General features: G+C 40.1%; 1 protein-coding gene across 7 annotated transcripts in view; it reads left to right on the top strand.

Annotated features, from left to right (window-relative positions):
- The window catches only part of PLS3 (plastin 3), an 85,237-nt gene that overhangs the window by 44,709 nt on the left and 14,091 nt on the right, over positions 1 to 26,437 (top strand). For all 7 annotated transcript variants that reach the window (XM_082716346.1, XM_082716348.1, XM_082716352.1 and 4 more), the window contains 6 exons: positions 2,481 to 2,561; positions 14,385 to 14,548; positions 20,914 to 21,043; positions 21,538 to 21,670; positions 23,624 to 23,705; positions 24,819 to 24,984. In XM_082716346.1, the coding sequence (XP_082572472.1) occupies positions 2,489 to 2,561; positions 14,385 to 14,548; positions 20,914 to 21,043; positions 21,538 to 21,670; positions 23,624 to 23,705; positions 24,819 to 24,984 (748 nt within the window). In that variant the 5' untranslated portion in view covers positions 2,481 to 2,488. The remainder of the gene's footprint in view (positions 1 to 2,480; positions 2,562 to 14,384; positions 14,549 to 20,913; positions 21,044 to 21,537; positions 21,671 to 23,623; positions 23,706 to 24,818; positions 24,985 to 26,437) is intronic.

Below are 26,437 nucleotides of genomic sequence, written 5' to 3'. Positions count from 1 at the left end.
CTGAACCTAAGTTATAAGGAAAAAAAGAAGAGAATATTTACCCCCTAAGGCTGTTGTCAGGGTTCAGGGAATTAATACAAATATGAATTTATTTGACGTTATGCTTGGCACGCGGTTGTTGAATGGAAGAATTTAGTAAAAAGCTGTTTCAACAGGGCGCCTGCATGGCTCAGTGGGTTAAAACCTCTACCTTCGGCTCAGGTCATGATCCCAGTGTCCTGGGATCGAGCCCCACATCGGGCTCTCTGCTCAGCAGGGAGCCTGCTTCCCTTCCTCTCTCTCTGCCTGCCTCTCTGCCTACTTGTGATCTCTGTCAAATAAATAAATAAAAATTAAAAAAAAAAAAAGCTGTTTCATCGAGTGCGTTCCTATGTGTCTGGGACTGTGGTAAGTTCAAGAGAGAACAATTCTGGCTCTGAAAAGGACAGGTGTAGCCCAGCTCTCTCTTGATGAATTGGTGGGTAGATGGTTTTTTTCAAGTTTTCATTTAAATTCCAGTTAGTTACCATCGAGTGTATATTAGTTTCAGGAGAATTTAGTGATTTATCATTTACATACAACAGGTAGATAGGTTTTTTTTTAACTAGTAACAAAAATATCAAAAAGGGGTAAATATACAATCTCTAATTTGTGTTTTGTATAGATTGTGAAATTTAACATACAGAGTACTTTTTTAAAAGATTTTATTTATTTGACAGATAGAGACACAGCGGGAGAGGGAACACAAGCAGGGGGAGTGGGAGAGAGAGAAGCAAGCTTCCCGCTGAGCAGGGAGCCTGATGTGGAGCTCGATCCCAGGACCCTGGGATCATGACCTCGAGTCCCGGGACCTTAGGATCATGAACTGAGATGAAGGCAGACACTTAACATCTGAGCCACCCAGGTGCCTCGAGGGTACTTTTTAGAAAGAGGAACACAGTTAAGGCCATGAAACTATCTTGTTTGATACTGTAATGGTAGACCCATGATATCATGTATTCCAAACCCATAGAATGTATAACACCACAGATGAACTCTAAGGTATAACCACGGACTTGGGCATGTCTGATGTGTCAGTGTAAGGTCATCGACTGTCACAAAGGAGCCACCTCTGCTGGGGGAAGTTGAAAACGGGGTGTGTGAGGACCGAGATCTCTTTACTTCCTGCTCAGTTTTGCTGTGAACCTAAGTGTTCTCTAAAAGTAAAGTCCTCACAAAAGACTGAGAAAAAGAAAAAGCCAAAACAAAACAAAAAAGAACCCCAACCAAACCCAGAGAACACGTCATCATTTTCATGGCTTTCCATCCAAAAGTTGTTAAGTTTGTATTTGGGGATTACCCATTGTGAAACAGACCTCCTTTCTTTATTGCAGGGTTCAGTAAAGTTTTTCTGTAAAGGTCCAGATCACAAATGTTATGAGCCAAGAGGCAAAATCAAGAATATTATATTGTTTGTTTTCTTATTTTTGTAAAGATTTTATTTATTTAGGGGCGCCTGGGTGGCTCAGTGGGTTAAGCCGCTGCTTTCGGCTCAGGTCATGATCTCAGGGTCCTGGGATCGAGTCCCGCATCGGGCTCCCTGCTCGGCAGGGGGCCTGCTTCCCTTCCTCTCTCTCTGCCTGTCTCTCTGCCTACTTGTGATCTCTCTCTCTGTCAAATAAATAAATAAAATCTTTAAAAAAAAAAAAGATTTTATTTATTTATTTGACAGAGAGAGAGAGAGAGAGACAGTGAGAGAGGGAACACAAGCAAGGGGAGTGGGAGAGGGAGAAGCAGGTTCCCCACTGAGCAGGGAGCCCAATGCTGGGCTCAATCCCAAGACCCTAGGATTATGACCTGAGCCAAAGGCAGATGCTTAACCAACTGAACCACCCAGGCACTCCTTCACATTGAATGATTTTTAAGTGACTTAATGGGAAGAAATGGTTAACAATGTGAGGTGACAGATGTGCTAACTAACCTTATTGTAGTAATCATTTCATGATATATTAGTGTATCCAATCATCATGTTATACACCTTAAACTTATACACTATTATATGTCAGTTACATCTCAATAAAGCTGGAAAAAATGGAAGCAGCCAGTAAGAGAGAAGGAGCGAGAGAAGGGCTTAATAGAACAGTTACATATTCCCTCCACCTTCAGTCACAAAATTTGGACTTTCAGTTGTAATATGTATAACCACAGATTTCTAGTATGTATCTCTTCCTGTCATTACTAGGTACCCTGGCTCTTCCTTTCTAAGAATTTGTCCTTGAAAGGAGAATTCAGAGCTATTTTTTTTTCCGAAAAACTTTTGGTAAATAAAGTTTACCAAAAGACTTCTCATGTGTTTGTTTTTCTTTATTATGGCTTTAGCTGTAAATATGGAAATGTATTGAGATGGCTTTAGCAGTTTGCTGTTTTGTTTAAATTACCTCAAGATGAGACTTTCATAGGAATGTTGATAGTATAAACATCACAAACCTCTTTCAGTCTTAAACCTTTCTGGTTTCTCTTAGATCTTTAAATGGAGGAGATGGCTACCACTCAGATCTCTAAAGATGAGCTTGATGAACTCAAAGAGGCCTTTGCAAAAGTTGGTAAGTATTTTTTTTTAATAGCTTTAACAATAGTAAAGTCATTTTTGTTTGGCCCTGATGGAGGTTAATTCTCTAAAAAATCATATGAATGGTTAATCACAAACCTTAGGGCAAGGTAGTTAAAATCAATGGGGTAAAGTTTTAGAAGCTATGCCCTAAACTGTTATTTCTGATTACATCTGTCTACTATGGTCAAAGGTTTTTAGTCTACTCTGGCTCCTGAAAACTTGGGACAAATTTTGTGTTGTTTATTGCATTGTGTATCTTATTTTTCCGAGGGAAAAATTGGGAGATTTCACCATATTCTCAGAGGGGTGTGTGAGACCGCTGAAGATATCAGATGATGATTAGATGATGTTTTAGCTTTACCTCATTAGCTTGGCTTTCTTGCATTTTCCATTGATCTACTATGCCTTTGGATAACGCAGCCCTTTCTGTTTTCTCACATTATGTTCTAGTATCAGCATTACATGGGAAGACCTAGCATACCATCTGGTTTTTCTTTAAACCTCATTGAATATGTCTTAGAATTTAGCTGCTATGGAGTTTGTAGTATTTATATTCCAAATTTCAGTGCTCAGGTCAAATCAGCCAAAGCTAGTGAGAAAACAGGGTAAGAACCGATTATTGACATGTGTACTCACATGAGTCAACATGGGCTTAGAGAGGTAAACTACTATTTGGTGTCTCCTTGATGAAAAGGTATAAAGTTAGATCATAATGATTTGTTATGATTTGTTATTTAAATCAGACTTGACTCTGGGACCTGTGATGCAAATCTCATTAATGAAAAGTAAGGAAGCTTACATCTCTATTCCCATAGACTCAAGGCCAACATTTTTTGTGAAGGCTTTTAGTAAGTAACAGCTTGCCTTGGGAAGAATAATGACCGCTCCCACAACCAAAGTGACTCTTCACAATCTCATCAGAATTCTAAGTAGAAAAAAATGGATAGACCTTATTCTAACACACTTTTCTGTGTGTGTATGTTAAAAAAAAAAAAAAAAGCAACCTGTTAACTGGCCATAGATACTACCTACTATAAGAAAGAGTACTATCAGTCTGATACAAGATTGAGTAGGAGAAAACAAGCTGGTGAATTGTTGGCTGCAAATTTTTAAAAATCTCATTGCTCTGTAGAAATAGCCTTATCAGAATTGTTCAGGATTGCATACCCTTTGAACCTTCTTTTTTTTCCCCTTATAATCCTCCCTCAGTGCTGGGGACAGGCTCATTTGTTTCTTTATGAATAGAAGTTTGGCTAAGACCAGGACTTACTATGGCCATTATTGAATCTTTAAGGCCTTGCTTCCTTTAAAAAAAAAAAAAAAAAAAAGTTTATTATTGAATACAGGCCTTGTTTTCATGAGAAGCATCTTGGAAATAATTGTGTGCAGTATCTTTTTAGAATGTCGAGCTATTCAGTTGTGGCTTACCTGACAGAACTGAATACTCTTAATCAGGAAAAGAGCTTCATCGCTCCTGACAAGCTTTAATAACATGAAGAGCGCTCACCAGTTGTTGCCATGGAGGAACCAGGGTTAAATTGCCCTACGTGAGGGATCAACTTGGACTGCAAGAAAGGGTCATGGTAGAACTACTGTCTTATTTTAAATCCTACATCTTGGAGGGGGTAGGGTAGACAAAGAGATTCCCAAAGGCACAAGATCAGACCATACATGCTGTTGATGTCCCTAACAGGCACATATTCATTCCTAAGATATGCAGGCTCTTATTACTCTGTGTGCTCTATGTGGAAATTCTGGAGTCCCCAATTTCTGCCTGCTCTATATATTATTCAGTATCTGGCTCAGTGTTGCACACATGTTAGGTTCACAATAAATATTTAATTGACTGAATCCCTAGGAATTACACGTAGTCTTTTCACATACTAGGACTTTGTTATTACCCACTGTAAACTAAAAGGGCCTTTGTCAGGGTGCCTGGGTGGCTCAGTGGGTTAAGCCTCTGCCTTTGGCTCAGGTCATGATCTCAGGGTCCTGGGATCGAGCCCCACATCTGGCTCTCTGCTCGGCGGGGAGCCTGTTTCCTCCTCTCTCTCTGCCTGCCTCTCTGCCTACTTGTGATCTTGATCTCTCTCTCTCTGTCAAATAAATAAATAAAATCTTTAAAAAAAAATAATAAAATAAAATTAAAAAATAAAAGGGCCTTTGTTATGAAGATTTTCATCATGGTGGAATTTATTGCTAGAGGTTTTAGCCATCACATTATAGCACATAAAATTTATATATATTTTTTTTCGGCATAATAAAGGCTTGTGTGGAGTCTGTCTTTTCCAAAAGTGTTTAAAGACCCAGCTGAATCTTTTGATTTTTTTCCTTTAAAATCTTTGTAGTTTGTAGTTATTAGTTACAGAGCCCTCAGGCAACTGTCAAAGGTGTTATGGGAATCTTTTTTTTTTTTCTTCCTTCAGGGAAAAACTTGATTTGAAAAAACAAGCTCTAGAACTTGCTTTCCTATCAAGGACAATTCTTTCTTATTGGTGGGGGGAGGCAGGGAGGACCACTTTGTCTCTGTTCAGTTGTGACAAAATATGGAAATCATTATGTGATTTTTCCCATCTATTAACAATAATAGCCTTGATTATCTCTTTAGAAATTCAGCAAAATCACAGCATGTGAGGAAAATCTCTGTAATTACCACTAACCATAGGTTTTGTCCAATCAATTAATAGTGCTTTGAAATTCTCTTTACTAGCAATAAATGGAGTATTAAGACTTAAAGTTATCCTTTCACTCACTTTCTGCACCTGCTTAGTGTTAAGCTCCCAGCAGTATATTTTCATTTAATTATTTTAATTTTCTCAACATTTGTTTCCAGTATATCCCACAAGGATAGCAGAAGCCTTGGCTCTGGTTTTGGTTTTTTTTTTTCCTACTTCATAATGTTTCCCTATTAATGTAAATGCTGCATAAGTTCTTTCTAAAGAAGAATAAATAAAACTTTCAGAGTACTTAGGAAGTAAATATTTTACCAACTATAAAATGTCTTACACAATCTGAGAATTTAATCTTGTTATGGAAGCTAGAAGTCATTTGGATGATTACTTGTCATGGAGATAAATTCACGTAATGTAAATCTTTTCAGATTGGCTTTAGTCCCACAAACACTGACATCTGACTTTTTTCTCTCCTAAGCAATTGCTACTGAGCTTTAAAACAAAACAAAACAAAAAAACATAAAAAGCCCCCACAAATTCAGCACTTTGAAATAAAAGAATAACGGGGTTTCATAAATGACAAGGAATACTGTGGGTATATCCCTCTGTGGCTGCCTACCACACGAAGTCAAAACGTTTTGGTTATGGTGATTTTCTCCTCTCAGGAAGTTGAGTTGTTTCCAATTATTTGATATTCTGTAGTATATAAAACCCACATCAGGATGATGCCACAAAAGGCACAGTGGTTTAGTTTAATTTACTTTTAGTATTCAATAAAAGTCCACCAGTGCATATTTGTTTAATTACGACTTAAAAAATAAAACCTACAGGCCAGCCAAAAAAATAAACTAACCAGTGCTATTTCACTCAGCCATCTGGCTAATTCTCAGTGGACTGACTGTTGAAGATGAAGGCCTTGGGATGGTCTGCAGACCATGTTCTGGGGGTGTGGAAGATTGGAGACGTACACACATGTGGATGGGTGGGCTTCAGAGCAAGAGCGCACGTGTGTGGAGATGTGTGTGTACTTTTAAAGCGGGAGAGTGGCAGCAGGTGGGAACCGGTGGCCAAACTTGCTGGAAATTTTCAGTTGGAAAATGATCGATAGGTGACATTTTTGATTGCCTGGTTTCAGCCTTCTAATCTTGCCTGGCCTTCAGCCGTCCTTGACCTCCACCTTTGAGGATCCACCATTAGGATGAACTCTTCGATAGCGACCTCACTTCTACCCTGAGCTGGGACTCATTAAACTGTCTCTTCTATTTGCTGGAATGAGCTACCTCAAAAGGTGTAAGCTGTGAAAGGCAAAACTCACGTTTAGTGAAGCATCTGGAGACGTTTAGCAGCTGCCTTTTCTGAAGTTTTAATGCCTAATGAAAGCTCGACTTTACTGCTTAGATCTTAGGATAGAATATAACCTAAATTCTTCTACACAAGTCTTTTGGCTGAGTCTTCCAAGTCAATACTTCGTGTGCTTTCGCGGGCATTGGAGATGGCGTATGTGCATGTGAACACGTGTGTAAATCCATTCCTGTTAGACACATAGATTCCTTTTGTCTTTGGTTTTTGTTTTTTGTTTTTTGTTTTTCTTAGTGTGAAAAAGTTTGGGATATGTTGGTTAAACTAAATGGAACTTTAAACCCAGCTTTTCTGAAAGGATGTGGATCTGTACTTGATTGGTTTTCTTCTTTAAGTCCTAATGCGCACTGTCCATGATGGGTTAGTGAAGAGGTTGCATGTGTGTTACAGATGAGGACACACATATGCAACCTCTTTGTTGAGACACTGGATTTAGACTGATTCAAGGATGGTTAAAGCAACACACACACACACACACACACAGAACTTGGGGGTCAAAGGAAATCCCAGCCTTTCTTACTGTCAGATTTATAAGACGAAGTAGCACTCCAAAAGATGCATTTGAAGTGATAGATTTCGCCTCGTACCACCTGGACATGGGCAGTGTAGAACAGCTAAAATCAAAACCACTTGAATTCTGGCTCAGCGTTCTCCAGACAAGTGCTTAAAATAGCTTAAATAACAGGATGCAAGGGGAGGGAAAACATTTCCTTTTAAGGATATGCATTCTTGGTGTGATTCAAACTTCTGCAGGAACACGGCTGTATAATAAGTTTATTTACTTTAAGGTTACTTGGGGGAGGGTGTTGAGAGAGTTAACTGGCATTTTAAATAATACTTGGTACAAAAGCATAATGGGGTTTCTTTTAAAACAGAATGCAGATGTGAACTTACACGTGTCATCAGACACACACACACACACACACACACACACACACACGCAGAGACAGAGCAACAGACAGAGAGAATCTGTTGTTACAAACAGTTAGTTCCTTTCTGAGGAATTCAGCAGCCAGTATGAAAGACAGGCCTCTCGGTGTAGCACTGGGAGCCTGCTGGTGATTTTTCTTTAAAAAGAAGAACACTTGGTCAGTGGCCTGAATGTTTAGCTGTTTACTTTCTGCGGGAACTTTGTTCAGCGGGGATGTGTCTGGAGTTTCTTTTTTTCCTGCCATTTGTTAATGTCGACTTCCTTACTGACCCTATTTTCTGAACCCAAAAGTTGAGACTTGCTTCCACAGAAGCATTAAGAATGCTCTAGATAGTACAGGCTATAGGATAGTATCTAGCTTATCAGGCGGTTGAAAATAGGAGTCTTCGAAATGCAGAACCTGTTTGACCCCATGCCAATGTGTAGTTTAATGAAGATGTGGCAAATGAGCCAGAAAGGGCTTCCAGAATATCGGCAGCTTTAATGAGAAAATAGAGGGCTGCCATTATTGCCAGGACGTTGTGATGTTAGTTTCTAATTGTTCAGACTGTTTTCAATCCAGGTCTGTGTTTTGGGGGTCAGTTTATTATTAAATTCTCATGTTTATGTCAAAACTCCGAATAGAAAAAGATCACCGCCAAACCTCGCTTTGGGCTCCCAGTAATAATGTCACCGATAAGATGGAAGCTTTCTAAAATGCCATTGTGCTATTTGATTTTCTGGCTTTCCAAAGCACAGCGTATTAGATCTCTGATAATAGTTTAAGGGTGGGTGTGTGTGTGTGTGTGCGCGCGCGCGCGCGCGCGCGTACGCGCGTGTTTTGGCTGGGGATTGGAAATAAAATTAGCATAAAACTCTTTAAAAATAATTGCACCCTATTTTGTCTTTCAAGTACTTTTCCAGCTGGGAGATTTTGTAAAATTAATTGCAAGCTGCCTTTTTAGGCTCCCTCTGCCTTTTTATTGAAATTGAAATTGTTGTCTTCAAAAAGATACGATTTAGGAGTTCTAAGAAAGGCTGGCTCTAATTTACTAGTACTAACACTAAAATGTCTTTGATTACGGGAGGTAATACGATCTGCTGATAAATTATAGGAAAACAGCAGAGTAGGTAAAACTTTTTTTTTTTAAGATTTTATTTATTTATTTGACAGAGAGAGACACAGTGAGAGAGGGAACACAAGCAGCGGGAGTGGGAGAGGGAGAAGCAGGCTTCCCGCGGAGCAGGGACCGATCCTTGGACTTCGGGATCATGACCTGAGCTGAAGGCAGACGCTTAACAGCTGAGCCACCCAGGCACCCCAAAACTTTTAAAATATGTAAAATGTCATTAATTTCTGTATCTCTGGTGTCTAGCTTAGTGCTGGCCACACAGTAGGTTCTCCATTTGCTCTGGAGGCTGCCTTCTGCCAACCAAGTGCACACGGTATTTCTTAATACAAACAAAGCAGGTTTCTACATTTAGAACGGAACTCCTGACCTGACAGCCATCACTGGTTTTCTACCAGGGTACTCCTCTGTGGGTGTGTTCACTTAGAAAACCAAATTACAGATCTGAAGGCTGCCAGGGTGGGGACAGGATTAGAACAAAGGGAATGAGATTGAATGTTATTTAAGGGATATTTCTGTCGTTATGGTTTCCTGGTGAATTGCCATTCGGTCTTTCAGTGCTATTTCTGTATGTGTTCCTTATTGTTTGTTTAATTCTGTTTTTAAAATGCTCATTAGATTAGAACATTCTTTTCCTGGTTAATACCTGAGAATCAGTAGTCCTACAAAAAATGGTCTTTTCCCATCGCCCGTTACATGCAAGGGACTGGGCCACGTACTGGGGTTGAGGTCAAAAGATTTACAACTTAATAAGGAAGATTGCTGCATTCTGACCAAGTCCTGCCCCTCCAGCCCCCTTTAAAATGGTCCTGTCGGTTACTAACAGCATCTGTGTATTACCACTCTTACTTCAAAATGGAGTTTCTACACGTGGTTATTTTATGTTAGTTATATTTTAGGGTGGGTACTTCCTGGCATCTTTTAATCATGTCAGTGAGCTGTCTTCTAATTAATGCCCAACAGGTTATTTCAGAAAGGGCTCAGGCAAATGTTAATTCTCTTCATTGCCTACATCTCTATTCTACCTAAGGCTGATAACCTGCGAAATGGCCTAGACTCTCGGCGCCCTGGTTGGTTTCAGGTCGTTTTGAATTCACCGTTCTCCAATACTTATTTTAAAAATCTCTGCCTTCTGCTTCTGTTAGATCACTGAGAATACAAAAGGAACAATTAAGCACCTGTTCTATGCTAGGTCAAAAATGGAGTCAATCACAGGTTAAATTATGCTCAGAGGGGCACCCGGGTGGCTCAGTCATTAAGCGTCTGCCTTCTGCTTGGGTCATGATCCCAAGGTCCTGGGTTCGAGCCCCACAGCAGGCTCCCTGCTCAGGGGGGCCTGCATCTCCCTCTCCCTCTCCCCCTGCTTGTGTTCCCTTTCTCTCTGCCAAATAAATAAATAAATCTTTTTAAAAAAAAATTGGGGCACCTGGATGGCTCAGTGGGTTAAAACCTCTGCTTTCGGCTCAGGTCATGATCCCAGCATCCGGGGATCAAGCCCCGCATTGGGCTTTCTGCTCAGCGGAGAGCCTGCTTTCTCCCCTCTCTCTGCTTGCCTCTCTGCCTACTTGTGATCTCTCTCTGTCAAATAAATAAATCAAATCTTTTAAAAAAATAAAAAATAAATAAAATAAATTATGCTCAGATACATCATTTCAGAAGTCAGGGTAAAGTAGAATACATTAATAAACAAATCTTTTAAAAATATTTTAAATCTTTTAACAAATATTTTAAAAATCTTTGTTAAAAGATTTTTAAAATATTTGTTTATTAATTTAAGAGAGAGAGAGAGAGCATGAGTGGGAGGGGCAGAGAGTGAGGGAGCGAATGTCAAGTAGACCCCATGCTGAGTGTGGAGTCTGACACAGGACCCCAACATCATGAGCCAAAATCAAGAGCTGAAAACTTAACCTAGTGAGCCACCCAGGCAGCCCATAAAATATTTTTCTATCAGAAATTGCCAAGTTGGGGCGCCTGGGTGGCTCAGTGGGTTAAAGCCTCTGCCTTCGGGTCAGGTCATGATCTCAGGGTCCTGGGATCGAGCCCCGCGTCGGGCTCTCTGCTCAGCAGGGAGCCTGCTTCCTCCTCTCTCTCTGCTTGCCTCTCTGCCTACCTGTGATCTCTCTCTGTCAAATAAATAAATAAATAAATAATCTTTAAAAAAAAAAAAAAAAAGAAATTGCCAAGTGGACAAAGTTGTGTTGTTTTGTTTTTTTAAAGACTTTTTAATTTTTATTTATTTGACAGAGAGAAAGCATGAGACAGCACAAGTAGGGGGAGCCGCAGAGGAAAAGGGAGATGCTGGGTCTCTGTCCCAGGACCCTGAGATCATGACCCGAGCCAAAGACAGTCACTTAACCAACTGAGCCACCCCAGCACCCCCCAGGTGGACAAAGTTTTAATAGTGGCAAGGAATAAGCCATCTTTTCCTAAAAGATCTAAAAATGAAGGAATGCTGTATTTAGGTGATGTGATGCAGTAGTGATCAGAATGTTATTATTATATATTTGTTTCTATTATGTATTACAATTTCACCTCCAATATTTTTAAAAGTGTATGCGTGCGTGTATGTGTGTGGTTTGTGAAGTCTTGGCTACTCAAATTTAGAATCAGAGTGTGTTAGAGTCAAAAAGGGAATCTGGGGATCGTTTGATCCAAAGACATCTTTTACAGGTGGGAAAACGAAGACCCAGAGAGGTGACTTATGCAAATCCTATGTCCCATTACTCTCACTTGCATCCTTTCAGTCATGCTGTGTATCTTTCTGTATGCCATGCTTACACCCTAGTAATGAGCTCGGTTTTACCTTTTTTTTTTTTTTTTTTTGAGAGAGAGAGAGAGAAAGAGAAAGGAAGAGCGATAATCTTTTCTTTTTTTTTTAAGGGAGAAGCAGGCTCCCCGCTTAGCAAGGAGCCTGAGGCAGGACTGGATCCCAGGACCCCAGGATCATGACCTGAGCTGAAGGCAGATGCTTAACTGACTGAGCCACCCAGACACCCCAAGAGTGAGAATGTTAAGCACGTCCACACCTAGCACAGAGTCCAATGTGGGGCTCGATCTCATGACCCTGAGATCATGACCTGAGCTGAAATCAAGAGCCAGTCACTTTATGACTGTGGACTCAGCCACACAGACACCCCTTTATTTAACTTTATAAAGAAAATGGGAGAAACAGCTTAGTTTACGCATGGGAGGAGGTGTATTTAAACTCAAGAATTTCATTCATCAAAAGTTGCTAAAATCCTGTGGATTACTTTGTTCTTTTTAGCAATTGCAGATGTTGCTGCTGGATTGACTTGTGTGTATAAACACTTTACTAGTAAAGTGTTTGATGTATGGCCTTTTATTAATTCAAAGCAAAGAAAGCGAAGATGTGCCCTAGGGAAATTAAGTACTCTTATCGAAGGGAATATTCATGATTTTCAGAAGTTTGGGGTAGCTTGGGGATGATGTTTGAGAAGTATAGATACTCTAATTGGTAGATTTAAATGTGCCAATTGTGTTTAAGAGTATTTGTTTGAATCTACAAATATACTTCACTAAAATTAAATATAGAATTTTATCAGCCCTCAAAATATTGCGGAAATGGTTTTACATAGGATATTTAATATTTTAATAGTTGACAAAAATTAGCTGAAATGAATTACACTTAGATCACACTTAAAATAAGATCTGTGGGGCGCCCGGGTGACTCAGTCAGTTAAGCATCCATATATAGGCACTAAAAGAACTAATTCTCCCATGTGTTTTAGTACAGAGAGATAACCACATGATGCTGTTGATTTGATGTTTAAATCTGACATAGGGGCACCGGGGTGGCTCAGTTCGTTGAACGTCTGCCTTCGACCCAGGTCATGATCCTGGGGTCCTGGGATCGAGCCCGCATTGGTCTCTCTGCTCAGCGGAGATTCTGTTTCCTCTCTCCTCCCTACGTGTGCCCTCTCTTGCTGTCTTTGACCTCTCTCTCTGTCTCTCAAATAAATAAGCAGGATCTTAAAAAAAAAAAAAAAAATCCCAAGTACTTTCCATGATCTGTAAGAGTATACGTGATCAGCTCCCTAGCCTCATCCCTGACTCTCTCCTCTGTTTACTCTGCTCAAATCCTGCTGGATCTTTGCTCTTCTCAAACCGTACCAGACACTCTTCCATATCACAGACTTTGCATTTACTCTTTCCTCTACTCGAAATCTCTTCCCCCTAGATATCTGCAATTCGTTCCCTTGCTTCATGTAAGTCTTCATTCAAATATAACCTTGTCAAAGTGGCCATCCTTGACCTCTGCCATTTTGAGCTGCATAATTCTGTTTTGCGGGAGGGGGTCATATGTGTCGTAGGGTATGGGGCAGCGCAAGACACTGGATGCCAGGAGCCTTGCGGGGGGGGGGGCAAATTAGCCCCCAGTCTGACCCCTTTCCCTGCTTTATTTTTCAGCACAGCACTTAAGTTATATTTCATTATATTATATTTTTATAGTCTTACCTCACCTTAGATGTTATTTGCTTAGTAGTTGTCATTAGAATAACAGGACTTCTCTATCAATCCCAGCAGCACCCCCATTCCCAGAACAGCACCCAGTCAGGTTTTAAAGTAACGTATCAGATAGATTAATTTCACAATACATTTTCTTGAACAGTGCTCTGGTTTCTCTATTGAGATTGTATCCTTTTGTTGTAATAAATTTATGTGTGAAATTCAGTGGAGGAACCTAAGGAAAAGCACTGTTGAAACAGTAGGTATTTGAAATTTGTGGTGAAAGTCCAGTTTTCTTAAAACTATATATGCCCAAGAGATTACAGCCCTCAAGACATTAACCTTCTTTCTTAGTAAATTAACTTCTGGTCATTGATCAGTTTTTTGTTTTTTCATTTTGAATAGTTTCAGACTAAGCATCATCAGCACTTAAGATATACACTCCGTTAGAACGGTCCTAGCACAAAAATAAAAAGGTTATTTATAGAGTCATGGTAAACATTTGCATTACTCGGGACTGCATTTATTTTTATGAACTCCATATTTATTTACATTAGCTCTTGGGAAAAAGTGGTGTTGAAGAGGGTAGTTTAATTTCAGGTGTGCTTTGTAATATAATCAGCATCCATTCATAAACTGTTCTACCAGACTAATGGAAGAATGAGGGACGTAAAACTCCTAAATAGATACAACAGAAACCGTTTTCTACCATGGCGGTGTTTTATTGGTACGTTGTCTATTAATTATTTTTTAGAAGTCCTGTCAGCTTCATGATAGAAAAATAATTTATTAGGCAACTCTGCTTTGTTAGTATTAAGGATGCTATTTTTTTTTTTAATTTGACAGAGAGAGATCACAAGTAGTCAGAGAGGCAGGCAGAGGGGGGGGGAGGAAGCAGGCTCCCTGCTGAGCAGAGAGCCCCATGCAGGGCTGGATTCCAGGACCCTGAGACCATGACCTGAGCCGAAGGCAGAGGCTTTAACCCACTGAGCCACCCAGGCGCCCCAGGGATGCTATTTTTAAGTGAAGCTACATATACATTGTTTAAAATACAGAAAACATGGTGTAAAACTGTGCTTTCTGTTAAAATTTGCATTTCCTTTTTCAACAACTTTAGGTACCAAACAGTAAGAAGAGCAAACACTGTGTTCAGGCGAGCTTAGTAGGAACTGAGTCTCAAATGAAGACAAATGCTCATCATAAGACTACTCCAAGAGGTTCACTTATTTCTTCTAATTTTTTTTTCCTTTTTTTGCCTGCTCTCCCTCTTTACAAAGATCTCAACAGCAACGGATTCATCTGTGACTATGAACTTCATGAGCTTTTCAAGGAGGCCAATATGCCATTACCAGGATATAAAGTGAGAGAAATTATTCAAAAACTCATGCTGGATGGCGACAGGAATAAAGATGGGAAGATAAGTTTCGATGAATTTGTTTATGTAAGTATGTGTAAGTCCACCATTAGTATAATTGGTCATGACTGTTCCTTTGTCTAGCGGGATCTTAAAAGTAGTCAATCCTGTGAAGTTGCTAAATGTTTCGTATTAGTCCTGTTAGGATTAATGAAGTTTCCATCATCCCACCAAGTGTCCTGGGTTCTATTAGCCATTAGAGTATCTTAGCAAATGAATTGGGAAAAGGAACACTGAAAGAATCAAAGCTACATCACCGCTACTCTACTTGCTCTGAAAGGCGAACCATTTCCTCTAGGGCTTCCTCAAAGGGGATTTTTCAAGGTGCTAAGTGTCTTCCTTGAAGTGCTCTCTCCATCTCCCTTGGTGTCTGCCTTGGGGAATAGGGTGCTCCCAGATGTTAGTTAATGCTACACCCTGACTCACAGTCTTGGAAGCTTCCTGACTTGAGCTTTCTGATTAAAAGATGTTTGTGACTCTTGTCTTAGTAGTATTTAACCGGACGGTTTTCTTGAGGATAATAATTTTGATAATTAAAAGTTAGAAGCGTATCTTTTTAGTCCATTGGAGGAGGCATTTAAAATTTCTAGTATCATCAGATACTCCTCAGGGTTCGGGGCTGACTTAATTCTTCCACTTCCAAGCACCGGGTTTAGAGTTCTGCACTCAGTGCTTGGGGAGGGGTTCTCTAGCCCTCCTTCCTGAAGCCTGACACTGTAGCTGCCAGTGAGCGAGGCGACTGGTGCCATTTTCAGTCCATAGCCATTGCCAGGAGTATTTGAGATGTAGCGGTTGCCTCTTCCCTCCATGAAGAACACCCTGAAGATTTTATTGGTTGGGTTTATTAATTTAAGGCTGAGTTTGTCTAGCTCTAATTAGGCATTCCTTTTACTGGGTTACAAACAGGTAATGAGTTGCCTCATTTTTTCACCAACTTCCCAGCTTTCTCATCCTCCTTTTCCATGGTAACTGAGGCTCCCTATAGCCAGTGAAATTCTGGTATGTTCTCTCCCATTAGAATTAACTCCTTTAGAACATTGTTAAGAGCAGATTGGCTAATGATGTCTCCAGAGCTGAGAGCATTTGGTGCGGCGGGGAGGGCTGCTGTTTTAAAAATGTAGACATGTGTCATGATGGCGTTCTTGTCGGCTTCTTTTGAAATACTGATTTCCTACCCACTGTTTTTTGTCTTCAGTTATTGCCAAAGCCTTTTGTTTTGAATTCTGTGTTCAATAGTAAGTTGCAATTGACTTGCAGTATGAGCACTTGCATGTCTCTGATGTGAACGTGCTCCCCTTGGAACTGCATGTTGAGTTGTGAATTTAAAGCAGCTTAGAGCAGTAGTTAACTATGATGGGTTAATTTTTGAGATAATTTACTGCCCAGAATTTTAATCTGCTAGAAAGAACGGACCTAAATCGTGAAGATCTGCAGTGTGGCTAGTATTATTAAGGACAAAATTGTGAAAGTGTCTTTGAGAAAAATGATCTTAGGGAAATACTTAATTTTGTAGGTCTTGAAATGTTGCAGGTTCTTCCATCCGAGCTGTCGGAGGCTTTTAAGGGAGAAGGTTTGATTCCCCTAGTATATTCTTAAAAAGTAAATGACGTGCATACTAATTTTGGCATCGCTAGAGATTTTTAGAAAATATTAATGAGGACATTTCAGGTTAAAATGTACATTTCTTTCTAATTGGAAGGAATCAGTATGTTTATACTCTTCCACTTTTTTTAAGATTTTATTTATTTATTTGACAGAGATCACAAGTAGGCAGAGAGAGAGAGAGAGAGAGGAGGAAGCAGGCTCCCTGCTGAGCAGAGAGCGATATGGGGCTCCACCCCAGGACCCTGGGATCATGACCTGAGCCGAAGGCACAGGCTTTAACCCACTGAGCCACCCAGGCGCCCCAGTATACTCTTTCATTTTTCAAATCAAAAATAAAAGCTTGGAGTCCTGAAAAAAGGAAGTAGCTTCCCCAACATTACACATAGGACTAGTAGCTTTTTCCAGTTACTTCCCTTCTGTTCAAGACATCTGAAATGTGAATGACAGTAAAATAACCTGCCTGAAATTTCAGAATGATACCGCCATGACCGGACTGAAAGACGGGTGTCTGAGCAAATGTCCGTCCGCTTCCATCTGCTTTGTCACTGATGAGACATCTTAGAAATTGTCAAAAATATGGGTAGATTTTCGTCATCTGTAAAAAAGCAAGCGAGTTATTCCTATCAGGTGTTAACATAAGGAAGTAGAAATAAACGTGTTCTTACATCTTGGGGTTTTTTATTTAAATTGCTGCATAAGAGGTGTTAATTGCAAAGCAGCCTACAGACAAAATCAGTTTATGTTAATTTTGGAGAATATATATAGGGCAGAAAAGAGTCCCTAAGTTATTATGTACACTTCAAATGTTAGTTAAATTTAATACCCGGATTTTGTTTCTTCTAAGTCTCTCAAAACGACATTACTGGATTTTTATACCTACAAGGTAATGGTGGGGTTTTTTGGGGTTTTTTTGTTGTTGTTGTTGTTGTTTTACCCGTATCTTTAAAAAGACTGGTATGGCCCTTCCTTTCAGCAGAGATGTCTGCATTAAACTCTTGTTTTCACAGTGAGAAATTTGCTCTTGCATAATGGCACTAAGTTGTTGACCAGCCCTAGGACTTTTGCTAATAGCACCAATCTCATCAGATGAAATCACTTCATATAAGTAAAGTGCTTAGAACAGTGCCCGGCATATAGCAAACGCTATGTAGATGTCAACTGTTGGGGGTACTGATTTCTGTTCTGTTTTGTAAAGCAGTGTTCTTTTCCTATTATTACTAAGCTCAGGCCTACAACAGATTCCAAAAAAAAGAAAAGAAAATATTCAAGTGTACTACTTTGGAAACACTTTGACACTTTGGAAGCAAGCCTCAAACCCCGGAAGCCAGTCAATATTTTGCAATTCTTTCTGAAATCTTTCCTTCCTCCTAAGTCATTATGCCTCTGGATTGCTTTGTCTGGCTGCTAGTCCTGCACAGAACTAGAAAGGTGATGAAACTTTAAAAAGGAATAAGAAACATATACATATATATACTCCATTAAGGGGGGGGATGCATAGAACCAGAGCTGCAGGGTCCCCAGGAGTTTGCTCACGCATGACAAAGCCAGTCCTTCCTCCTCGAGGGAAAACAGCACTAACAGTGAGCTCATTAGTATCACGACGGGCAGCTTTGAAAAAGATTCATTGAGAAGACTTCAGCACGGTAGTTGGCCTTGTGTTATCTCTGATTTCAGAGATTCTTGTTAAGCCAGGGTTTTCTACTCAAATAACTTTATCATCCGCTGGAGCAATTCTTCCCTAACCTAGAAAACAAAATGCAAGTTCTCCTGCAGTGAATCCATTGAAGAGATGTAAATCTTCAATTATCCCTTTTAATTTGCCTTTTTTTTTTTTTTTTTTAAATCTACGCAACAGAGGAAATTACCGTGAACCCGAAAGTTTGAGCTTGGCTGGAAACATTTATTTAAAAATATTTAGAAAACGAAGGTCCTATAACCTCTGTAAGGCAATTAAAAATTAACTGATTTAATTGCAACTTTGCTTTCGTTCCCAAGCATGAACTTAACTACAGTGACATAAGTAATTGCATTAGGATATTACACAGTAGACATTCTTTTTTTAACTTATTATTTGTATTGTTCCTTTTTTCCATGCTATATTTAAATTTGGATTTATTTTTTAGCTGCAGTTGTGATCATGGAAACCAACCTAATTTTTTTTAATTTTTTTTTTTTAAGATTTTATTTATTTGTTTGACAGACAGGATCACAAGTAGGTAGAGAGGCAGGCAGAGAGAGAGGAAGGAAAGCAGGCTCCCTGCCAGGCAGAGAGCCCGATGTGGGGCTAGATCCCAGGACCCTGGGATCACGACCTGAGCCGAAAGCAGAGGCTTTAACCCACTGAGCCACCCAGGTGCCCCCCAACCTAAATTTTAGAAGCAAACGATCTTGAGGCAAAAATAGGCCTAATAAAAAAATAACTTTTCATAGGTCATTTCTGAGGCAATAACATTTTGTATGCTTTTTTTTTTTGGTCATGCAAGTGATTTATGGTACCTCAGTCATGAGAGAAAGCACACATTTCAGATTTTAATTTACTAGACAATGTCTAAATAAAGTGGAGTTCAGAGTGGGGTAGAATAGTGAATATTGCCTTTTTACTAAGCAGATATATAATTCTCAAAGGGGAGGTATGGGAACCAAACGCATCACAGTGAAGACTGCTACATTCACTGGTCACCATTTTATCATATAATCTTGGCTCAGAAGTTAAGGTAAATGAAATGAAACGAAAGTTGGATTTAAAAAATCAGTGTGCATAAAAAGAATTTCTATCATTTAGAACTTGCCCAGAGTGCCTGAGTAGTCAGCTCTACAATATCGATACCTAACAGGAGTCCGTATAATGGCCAGAAAGGAGGGAAAATGATTTTATTGGCTGTGTGCAATATTTAGAGTAGTCTCTGTGTGTGTATCTATAGACATAAGTAGACATAGACACACTCGCACACGTGCACACCCATTCTGAAATTCCACCTCTGACATTACAGGTAGAGCAGAGAAATCACAGCTCTGAAAATTAAGCTTGATCTTGTGGAACTTAACTACTCCCTAGTTTCCTAAATAAAATTGGGTTTGTAAGTCCAAGGAAAGACAGGATTTTAGAAAGGCAAGAGGAAAAAGCGTGGCTTTGAGAGAGAGAGCCACCCACAACACCTTTAACAACTTTTACACCAGTTACAGAAAATCTCTCTCTCTCTGATTTGGATTAATGGATTAGTGGATTAATGACAAAAAGGTTCCCTCCTGGGAAACCTAAATAGAAAAGGCCCTCCCAGCTTTTGGACGATGTCTTGTGCAGGACACAGGAGTTGGTCAGTGGCACATGGAGCTGGATTTCAAACTTATCCTCGTGCCTGTTCTCATAGATAAAACCTGAACTGCTACATATTGTGACCCTGGTCTATGAACTTCAAACATGGGCTGCACCTCCTGAGATTTGTGTGTGTGTGTGTGTAGGTCCACTTATGTGTTATAAACACCTTTTTAAAAAAAGATTTTACGTATTTAGAGACAGAGTAAGAGAGAGAGAGCACACATGTACAATGTGAGTGGCAGAGGGAGAGGAGGAAAGAATCCCAAGCAGACGATCTGATGAGCATGGAGCCCTGCACCGGGCTTGATCTCACGACCCTGAGATCATGACCTGAGCGGAAATCAAGAGTCAGACACTTAACTGACTGAGCCACCCAGGTGTGTCTTTTAAAGAAATTGTGTGAAGATGCTACATCTTTCTCTCATTTTATTGGAAGTAGCTATTTTTTAGCCATGTGCATTGGTAGATCAGAAACAAGTTTGGGCTTAGGTGAGTTTCAGTATTTAAAAGTATATAGTTAGTCCTGGGACACTGGGTAGCTCAGTCCGTTGGGCTTCCAACTCTGCGTTTCAGCTCAGTTCATGATCTCAGGGTCCTGGGATCCAGCCCCACCTCCGGGCTCTGCACTAAGCGGGTAGTTTACTTGAGGATTCTCTCTTCTCCCTCCCCACGTCCCTCCGCTCTTGTGCTCTCTCTAATAAATAGATCATTAAAAAATAGAGAGAGATCTTTAAAAAATATGTAGAGCTGCGTAGTCCTTTAGAACATCCATTCATTCAATCAGGCAGTTAGGAAAGGGTATGAAATCTGCTTTGTTAACCACCTGCTTTGTACAATTAGAATGCACACATTCATTTTGTTTACCATGTTGTTCATGACAAGAAGCTAGATTTCATAAACACTCAAACAAGACAGTTACTGAAAAGCTTCTTTTTTGTGTTTATTCTCCAAAGTTGTCTTTTTGCTGCCAACTCAACCCATTTTTTCACCTGATTACTCTGTAAATTTTGATTGAACACGCTCTTACCATTGTACCCCCAAAAGAGGTTTTTTTGGTTGAATCATTAAATTTTCATCTTCCTTTGCATTAAGAATTGTGGTTAAAGAAGGGGGATCCTTCAGCTTTTTCTCTCCAGGGAACGAACAAAGCCTTACTTGTTGGTAGAAAATTAGCAGATTTACCTATGCCTTTGAACCACACTAGCTGGCGGCTTAAAGCGGATTCAATGCATGTGGCACTTAACATTTTTGACAAGTGTGTGCAATTGACTGTCTGGCTTCATTTTCAGTAGCAGTATTGTAGTATTTATTTAGCACCTTAAAAGCACAAGCCCAGTTTTCCATCTCCTTTTAAGACTCACTACCCATATGGGAAAATGTAGGTGAGCGGAGTCTAAAAGAAGATAGAAGGGCTTATCGTTGCACCTGATTTAAAACAAACTGTGAATTAACAACATATTTTCATTCGTAGATTTTCCAAGAGGTAAAAAGCAGCGATATTGCTAAAACCTTCCGCAAAGCAATCAACAGGAAAGAAGGGATTTGTGCTCTGGGAGGCACTTCCGAGCTGTCCAGTGAAGGAACGCAGCATTCTTACTCAGGTAATAATAGTACGACTTCCATGTGCATCAGGGTGATGCAGTAACCTAAAGAGGGCTGCTAGAGAAACATTGCTTCCTAATTAAGAATACAGCAGAAGCCCACTGTGGTGTGTATTTAGACCTGGGACTAATACTTGCCGTAATGGCATTGTAAGTATTTATCATATGGCTTTGTTAGCTTGCAAGACATATTATATGATGTGAGCAATGATCGGCTTTATTATAGTAGAACTCTACAGGAATGTAAGTAATGTTTTTTTAAAGAATTTGGTAACTAACTTTTCTAAGGCTCGGTTAACCCTGCTCATGCTCTCTGTTTTTTGCTGTTAATTTTGTACTTCATAAGAGCCATATTGTATTCAAGTATCTGGGTTTTCAAAGGGGAGAACTCATGTTTGTGACACGTTAACTTTCAGTACTATGTACAAATTATTTTAGACTTTAGAGTCAACCTAGAGTGTGAACTAATTTCTTATTATTCAACATGACTATAGAGGAAGAAAAATATGCCTTTGTTAACTGGATAAACAAAGCTTTGGAAAATGATCCTGATTGCAGACACGTAATACCCATGAACCCGAATACTGACGACCTGTTCAAAGCTGTGGGTGATGGAATTGTGCTCTGGTAAGATGTTGGTTGATTTTGTGTCCCGATTTCCAAAACAGCCTTCCACGTAATTGATATATTATTGGTTTCTGGGTGCTTGACGGCTTCAACTCGGGAAACAGAACTGAAAGTCGTCTGGGTGTGTCTGAGAAAGTACCACCAAGATACAAATCTAAAACTCACTCATTTAGACTGGGGACTGCTTTATAAGGAAGCTGCCAGCTTCCAATTTCTGCTGAAGTACAAGCAGAACATGACAACTTTGTTGGACTTAAGTATGTCAGTGTCTACTTATTTTTAAAGTACATAGCTTCGGGGCGCCTGGGTGGCTCAGTGGGTGTTAAAGCCTCTGCCTTCAGCTCAGGTCATGATCACAGGGTCCTGGGATCGAGCCCCACGTTGGGCTCTCTGCTCAGCAGGGAGCCTGCTTCCTCCTCCTCTCTCTCTCTGCCTGCCTCTCTGCCTGCTTGTGATCTCTATCTGTCAAATAAATAAATAAAAATCTTTAAAAAAAAAAAAGTACCATAGCTTCAAAATACAAAAAAAGCTTCCTCTTCAGTTCTCACTCTCCAGTTACTTAGTTCTGAAAACTGTGTTGGTCCTTGCTGCCCCAGAGCCAACATTATATTGGTAGAAAGGATGTAAGATGATCAACACTTTGTCCCGTTGATGATCTAAGAGCATATGCTCCGTAATCAGTCGGCCTGGGTTCATCCTCTGCCTCTGCCGCTCAGGAGCTTGTAAGACCAACCAAAATGCAGTCAGAATATTCACACCCCTTTGCATTTCACACTGCATCTACTATGATCCCCATTAAAAACCATAAGATAATGCCATTTCGTCCATGTATAGGCACTAAAGAACTAATTCTCCCATGTGTATCACATGATGCTGTTGATTTTTTTTCATTAACTTTTTCTTCTCTTTTTTCTTCTTTAACGTTTTAAAAAGCTTTTCTTTCTTTTCTTTTCTTTTTTTTATTCTTTCTTTTCTTTCAAACCCTTGTGTTGAGGGCTGACTTTCAATAGATCACAGCGAGGGAGCTGCTCTGCTATGTAGGAGATGCTGTTGATTTGATGTTTAAATCTGACATAGGGGCACCGGGGTGGCTCAGTCCATTGAACGTCTGCCTTCGACCCAGGTCATGATCCTGGGGTCCTGGGATTGAGCCCCACATCAGTCTCCCTGCTCAGCGGGAAGCCTGCTTCTCCCTCTCCCTATGCAACGCTACCCCCGCCCCCACTTGTGCTCTCCCTCTCTCCCAAATAAATTAAATCTTTAAAAAAAAAAAAACAAATCTGACATGGAAAGAAGCATGGTTTTCCCTGTGTGGAATCACATATTTTGGGGCAGTATTATAAACACCTAAAATGTTAGTGTCTTTGTCAAGATTTTACCGAATGAGATTCTACCCGAAGAAATCACAGATTCTAGTCTAATTAGCAGAACATTTCTTTATCTCACGACTGGATTAGCAATACCGAATATCGTGCCTAGCTCATCATTTAGGCTCTCAATAAATATGGTGAATGAAAGAATCTCATGCTCAATAAATTGACCTCCTTGTGAATAAATGGTCATTCTTATTTGTGAATTTTACAATCGAGAAAGAGACACAATTTCCATGTGGGATTTTATCTGTTTTTAAAATGTATGCAGTAAGGGTTTTTCCAGTATCCAAGTTAGTCATTCTTACAAAATGATGGGAAAATACAAAAAATTAAAATGATAAAGTATGCTTCAATCCCCAACTCAGAAATACTCAACTACTGTAAGCATTTTGGTCTTTTTTTTTTCATGTGCATTTTTCACATGTATAGTTTTTTGTGTGTGATCAACATGGTAAAAGTCATATATTGCACTGATTTTTTTTTCAGATTACATGAGAGACATGTCATGTGCCTTAAAACATTTGTGAATATTTACAGGCTCTTTAAAAGTAAACCAACTCCCTGCTAATTTGTGTTTCAGTAAAATGATCAACCTTTCAGTTCCTGATACAATTGATGAAAGAGCAATCAACAAGAAGAAACTGACACCCTTCATCATTCAGGTACAAATGGATATCCCTACCCTCTTCCTGGAAATGGCCTTGTGAGATCCTATTCTGTAGCCCATCAGTTCTGCCCTTCATGTCTTCCCATTTAATTCTTCTACAACTCTTGAGTTTAGGACTATTATCCAGATTTGACAGAGGAGAGCTGGAACTCAGGCTCCTGCCTTGCCCAAGGTTAACACTGGAACTGAAGTTCAAATCCAGGACTAACTCCAAAGCCCTGTGTTTTTCTCATTACATGCTGTTTTCAAGCATGCAGAAATAAGCAAAAATATTTAAGCTCTTAATTAATTAGCATGTTTAAGCAATGGAGCATTTTTCTTTTTGTCAAGTGAGTATTACACTCTGAAATAGCAAAATTCCCTCGGGCAGCAGCACCTCTTGGGACGCAGAGATTACAATTCTAGAACTTTTTTCAGGTGCATGGATTAGACCCCTCTTTTAGACATTTTTAGAAATACAATGACTCTGGTGCCTGGGTGACTCAGTCGGTTAAACGTCTGCCTTGGGCTCAGATCCCGGGACCTGGGATAAAGGGACTCCCTGCTCAGCGGGGAGTCTGATTCTCCCTCTCTCTCTGCTGGGCTCTCTCACGCACACGCGCTCTGTCAATAGATAGATAGATAATCTTGAGGAAAAAAGTAGAAATACAGCCACTCTTGGGGCACCCGGCTGGCTCAGTTGGTAGAACATATAAGTCTTGATCTCAGGGCTATAAGTTTGAGTCCCAGGTATAGAGATTGCCTAAAAATAAAATCTTTAAAAAAGAAAAAAAGAAATACGACCCTTAACCTGGATGGAGAGCCTGACTCTAGTCACTCAGCCTTTTCTTTTCGTGACAATGTCCATGTACTTCAAAAGAGACCAAATAAAAATACCAAGTTAACTTCCCACAGAATTCTGGAAAAGACAGTAACAATAATAAAGCTGAGATTTGTTTTAGCTATGCCTTTAACACCAAAGTCTGGAGTTGGTTGTCTGGACTTTGTTTTCTGTGGATCATGTGCGGCTGAAATTAATTTCCTCATTGAGCATTATTTTCAGTAAAGGAGTAGACTCCTAAAAACTGGAAAGGTCAAGAAGCAAATGTGTACGTTGGCTCTCTTGCAGGAAAACTTAAACTTGGCCCTGAACTCTGCTTCTGCCATTGGGTGTCACGTTGTGAACATCGGTGCGGAGGATTTGCGGGCTGGGAAACCACATCTGGTTCTGGGACTGCTTTGGCAGATTATTAAGATCGGGTTGTTTGCCGACATTGAATTAAGCAGGAATGAAGGTAATGGAACACAGTCATTATTTTGAAAATTGTTTATTGGGTATTTTTCCTGGTCACACAGACTGTCGTGCTTTCACTTAATTGAGGCGATTAGATGATAACTAGAATTAAAAGAAGGTAATGCTATAGTGTTGTTGTGGAAAACAGTCTAATTACAACTTTTCGTCTTTAGTAGTAATTCACATTTGCCTGATGCTTTAGAATTCGTTTTATAATAACAAAGACACAAAAGCACAGAGTTGAAGGAACTTTCCCAAGGTCCCCAGTCTGGGTATTTTTCATTTCTAATCTGGCTGCCCAACTCCCGCCCCATCTTCACTCCTGGATTTTGAGGCCTCTTCAAACTAATCTACCCCACCCTTGATGATCACGTTTTCCGAACTTCTTACAACATGGGGTTTCCCGTCACACCGTGGATTTGTAGATTCTATAAGCACACGCGATACAATTGACTTGTGTCCTGGGCAATTCTACATGATCCTCTTCCTGCAAAGCTTTAACTATGAGCCACCACTCTACATATTCCTATTTTATTCCAGAAATATCGCCCTCTCAGTCCTTGTCATTTCTGGGAAATATCTCTTTGGGGTTCTCAGTCTTTTCAAGGTCCCCCAGAATGTCTGTCAATGGTTTTATGATTTTGCACATTGATCCATGATAAGACTTTTTTGCACCTTTGAGACTGTTGCCCTTGCCTTTGTTTCAATCTGCTCAAAGGTACCTATATTTGAACTATATTTGAACAAAGACGATTGCTCTCATTGCTGGCCTTCTTCACAGTGGTGTTTGTCTTGTTAAAGAAGCTGACGTCCAGGGACACCTGGGTGGCTCAGTCCAGTCGTTAAGCATCTGCTGTCGGCTTGGGTCATGATCCCAGGGTCCTTGGATCGAGCCCCACATCGGGTTCCCTGCTCAGCAGGAAGCCTGCTTCTCCCTCTCTCACGCCCCCTGCTTGTGTTCCTCTCTCTTGCTGTGTCTCTCTCTGTCAAATAAATAAAATCTTAAAAAAAAAAAAAAAAGGTCCATTCGGGAAGGCAAATACAATCACATTGGCGTGTGGAATAAATCAAATAACTTTTCTTTGACAAGGTCTCAGGTGCACAGATATCAGGCTGTTTAATCCTCTCTGGCCTCTGATGTGGTGGGGATGGGGAGCAAAAGGACGGTCTTAGACAAGTGACCTGCTGCTTCTACCCTTGCTTAAGTCCCTCAGCATCAGAATGGCATGAGGCAGAGTCCATGAGAGATGAAATTTGCCTGATAAAGGTATCACTTAGACCTCTTCAGAAATCAGGCAGTTTCAGTCTTCTTGTTTAAGGGAAACCTCCTTTTATTTCAGGGGAGGTAATTACTGCATTAGGGACCACATGACGTACTCTTGCAACCATGCCGGAAGTTCAGCTGTTCTCCGTGCAGACACCCCATGCTTCTACCTAGTACCCATAGGGAATAC

This window comes from Mustela nivalis (assembly GCF_964662115.1).
Source record: "Mustela nivalis genome assembly, chromosome: X".
NCBI classification, from domain to species: Eukaryota; Metazoa; Chordata; class Mammalia; order Carnivora; family Mustelidae; genus Mustela; species Mustela nivalis.
This window is presented reverse-complemented; position numbering and strand designations above follow the sequence as displayed.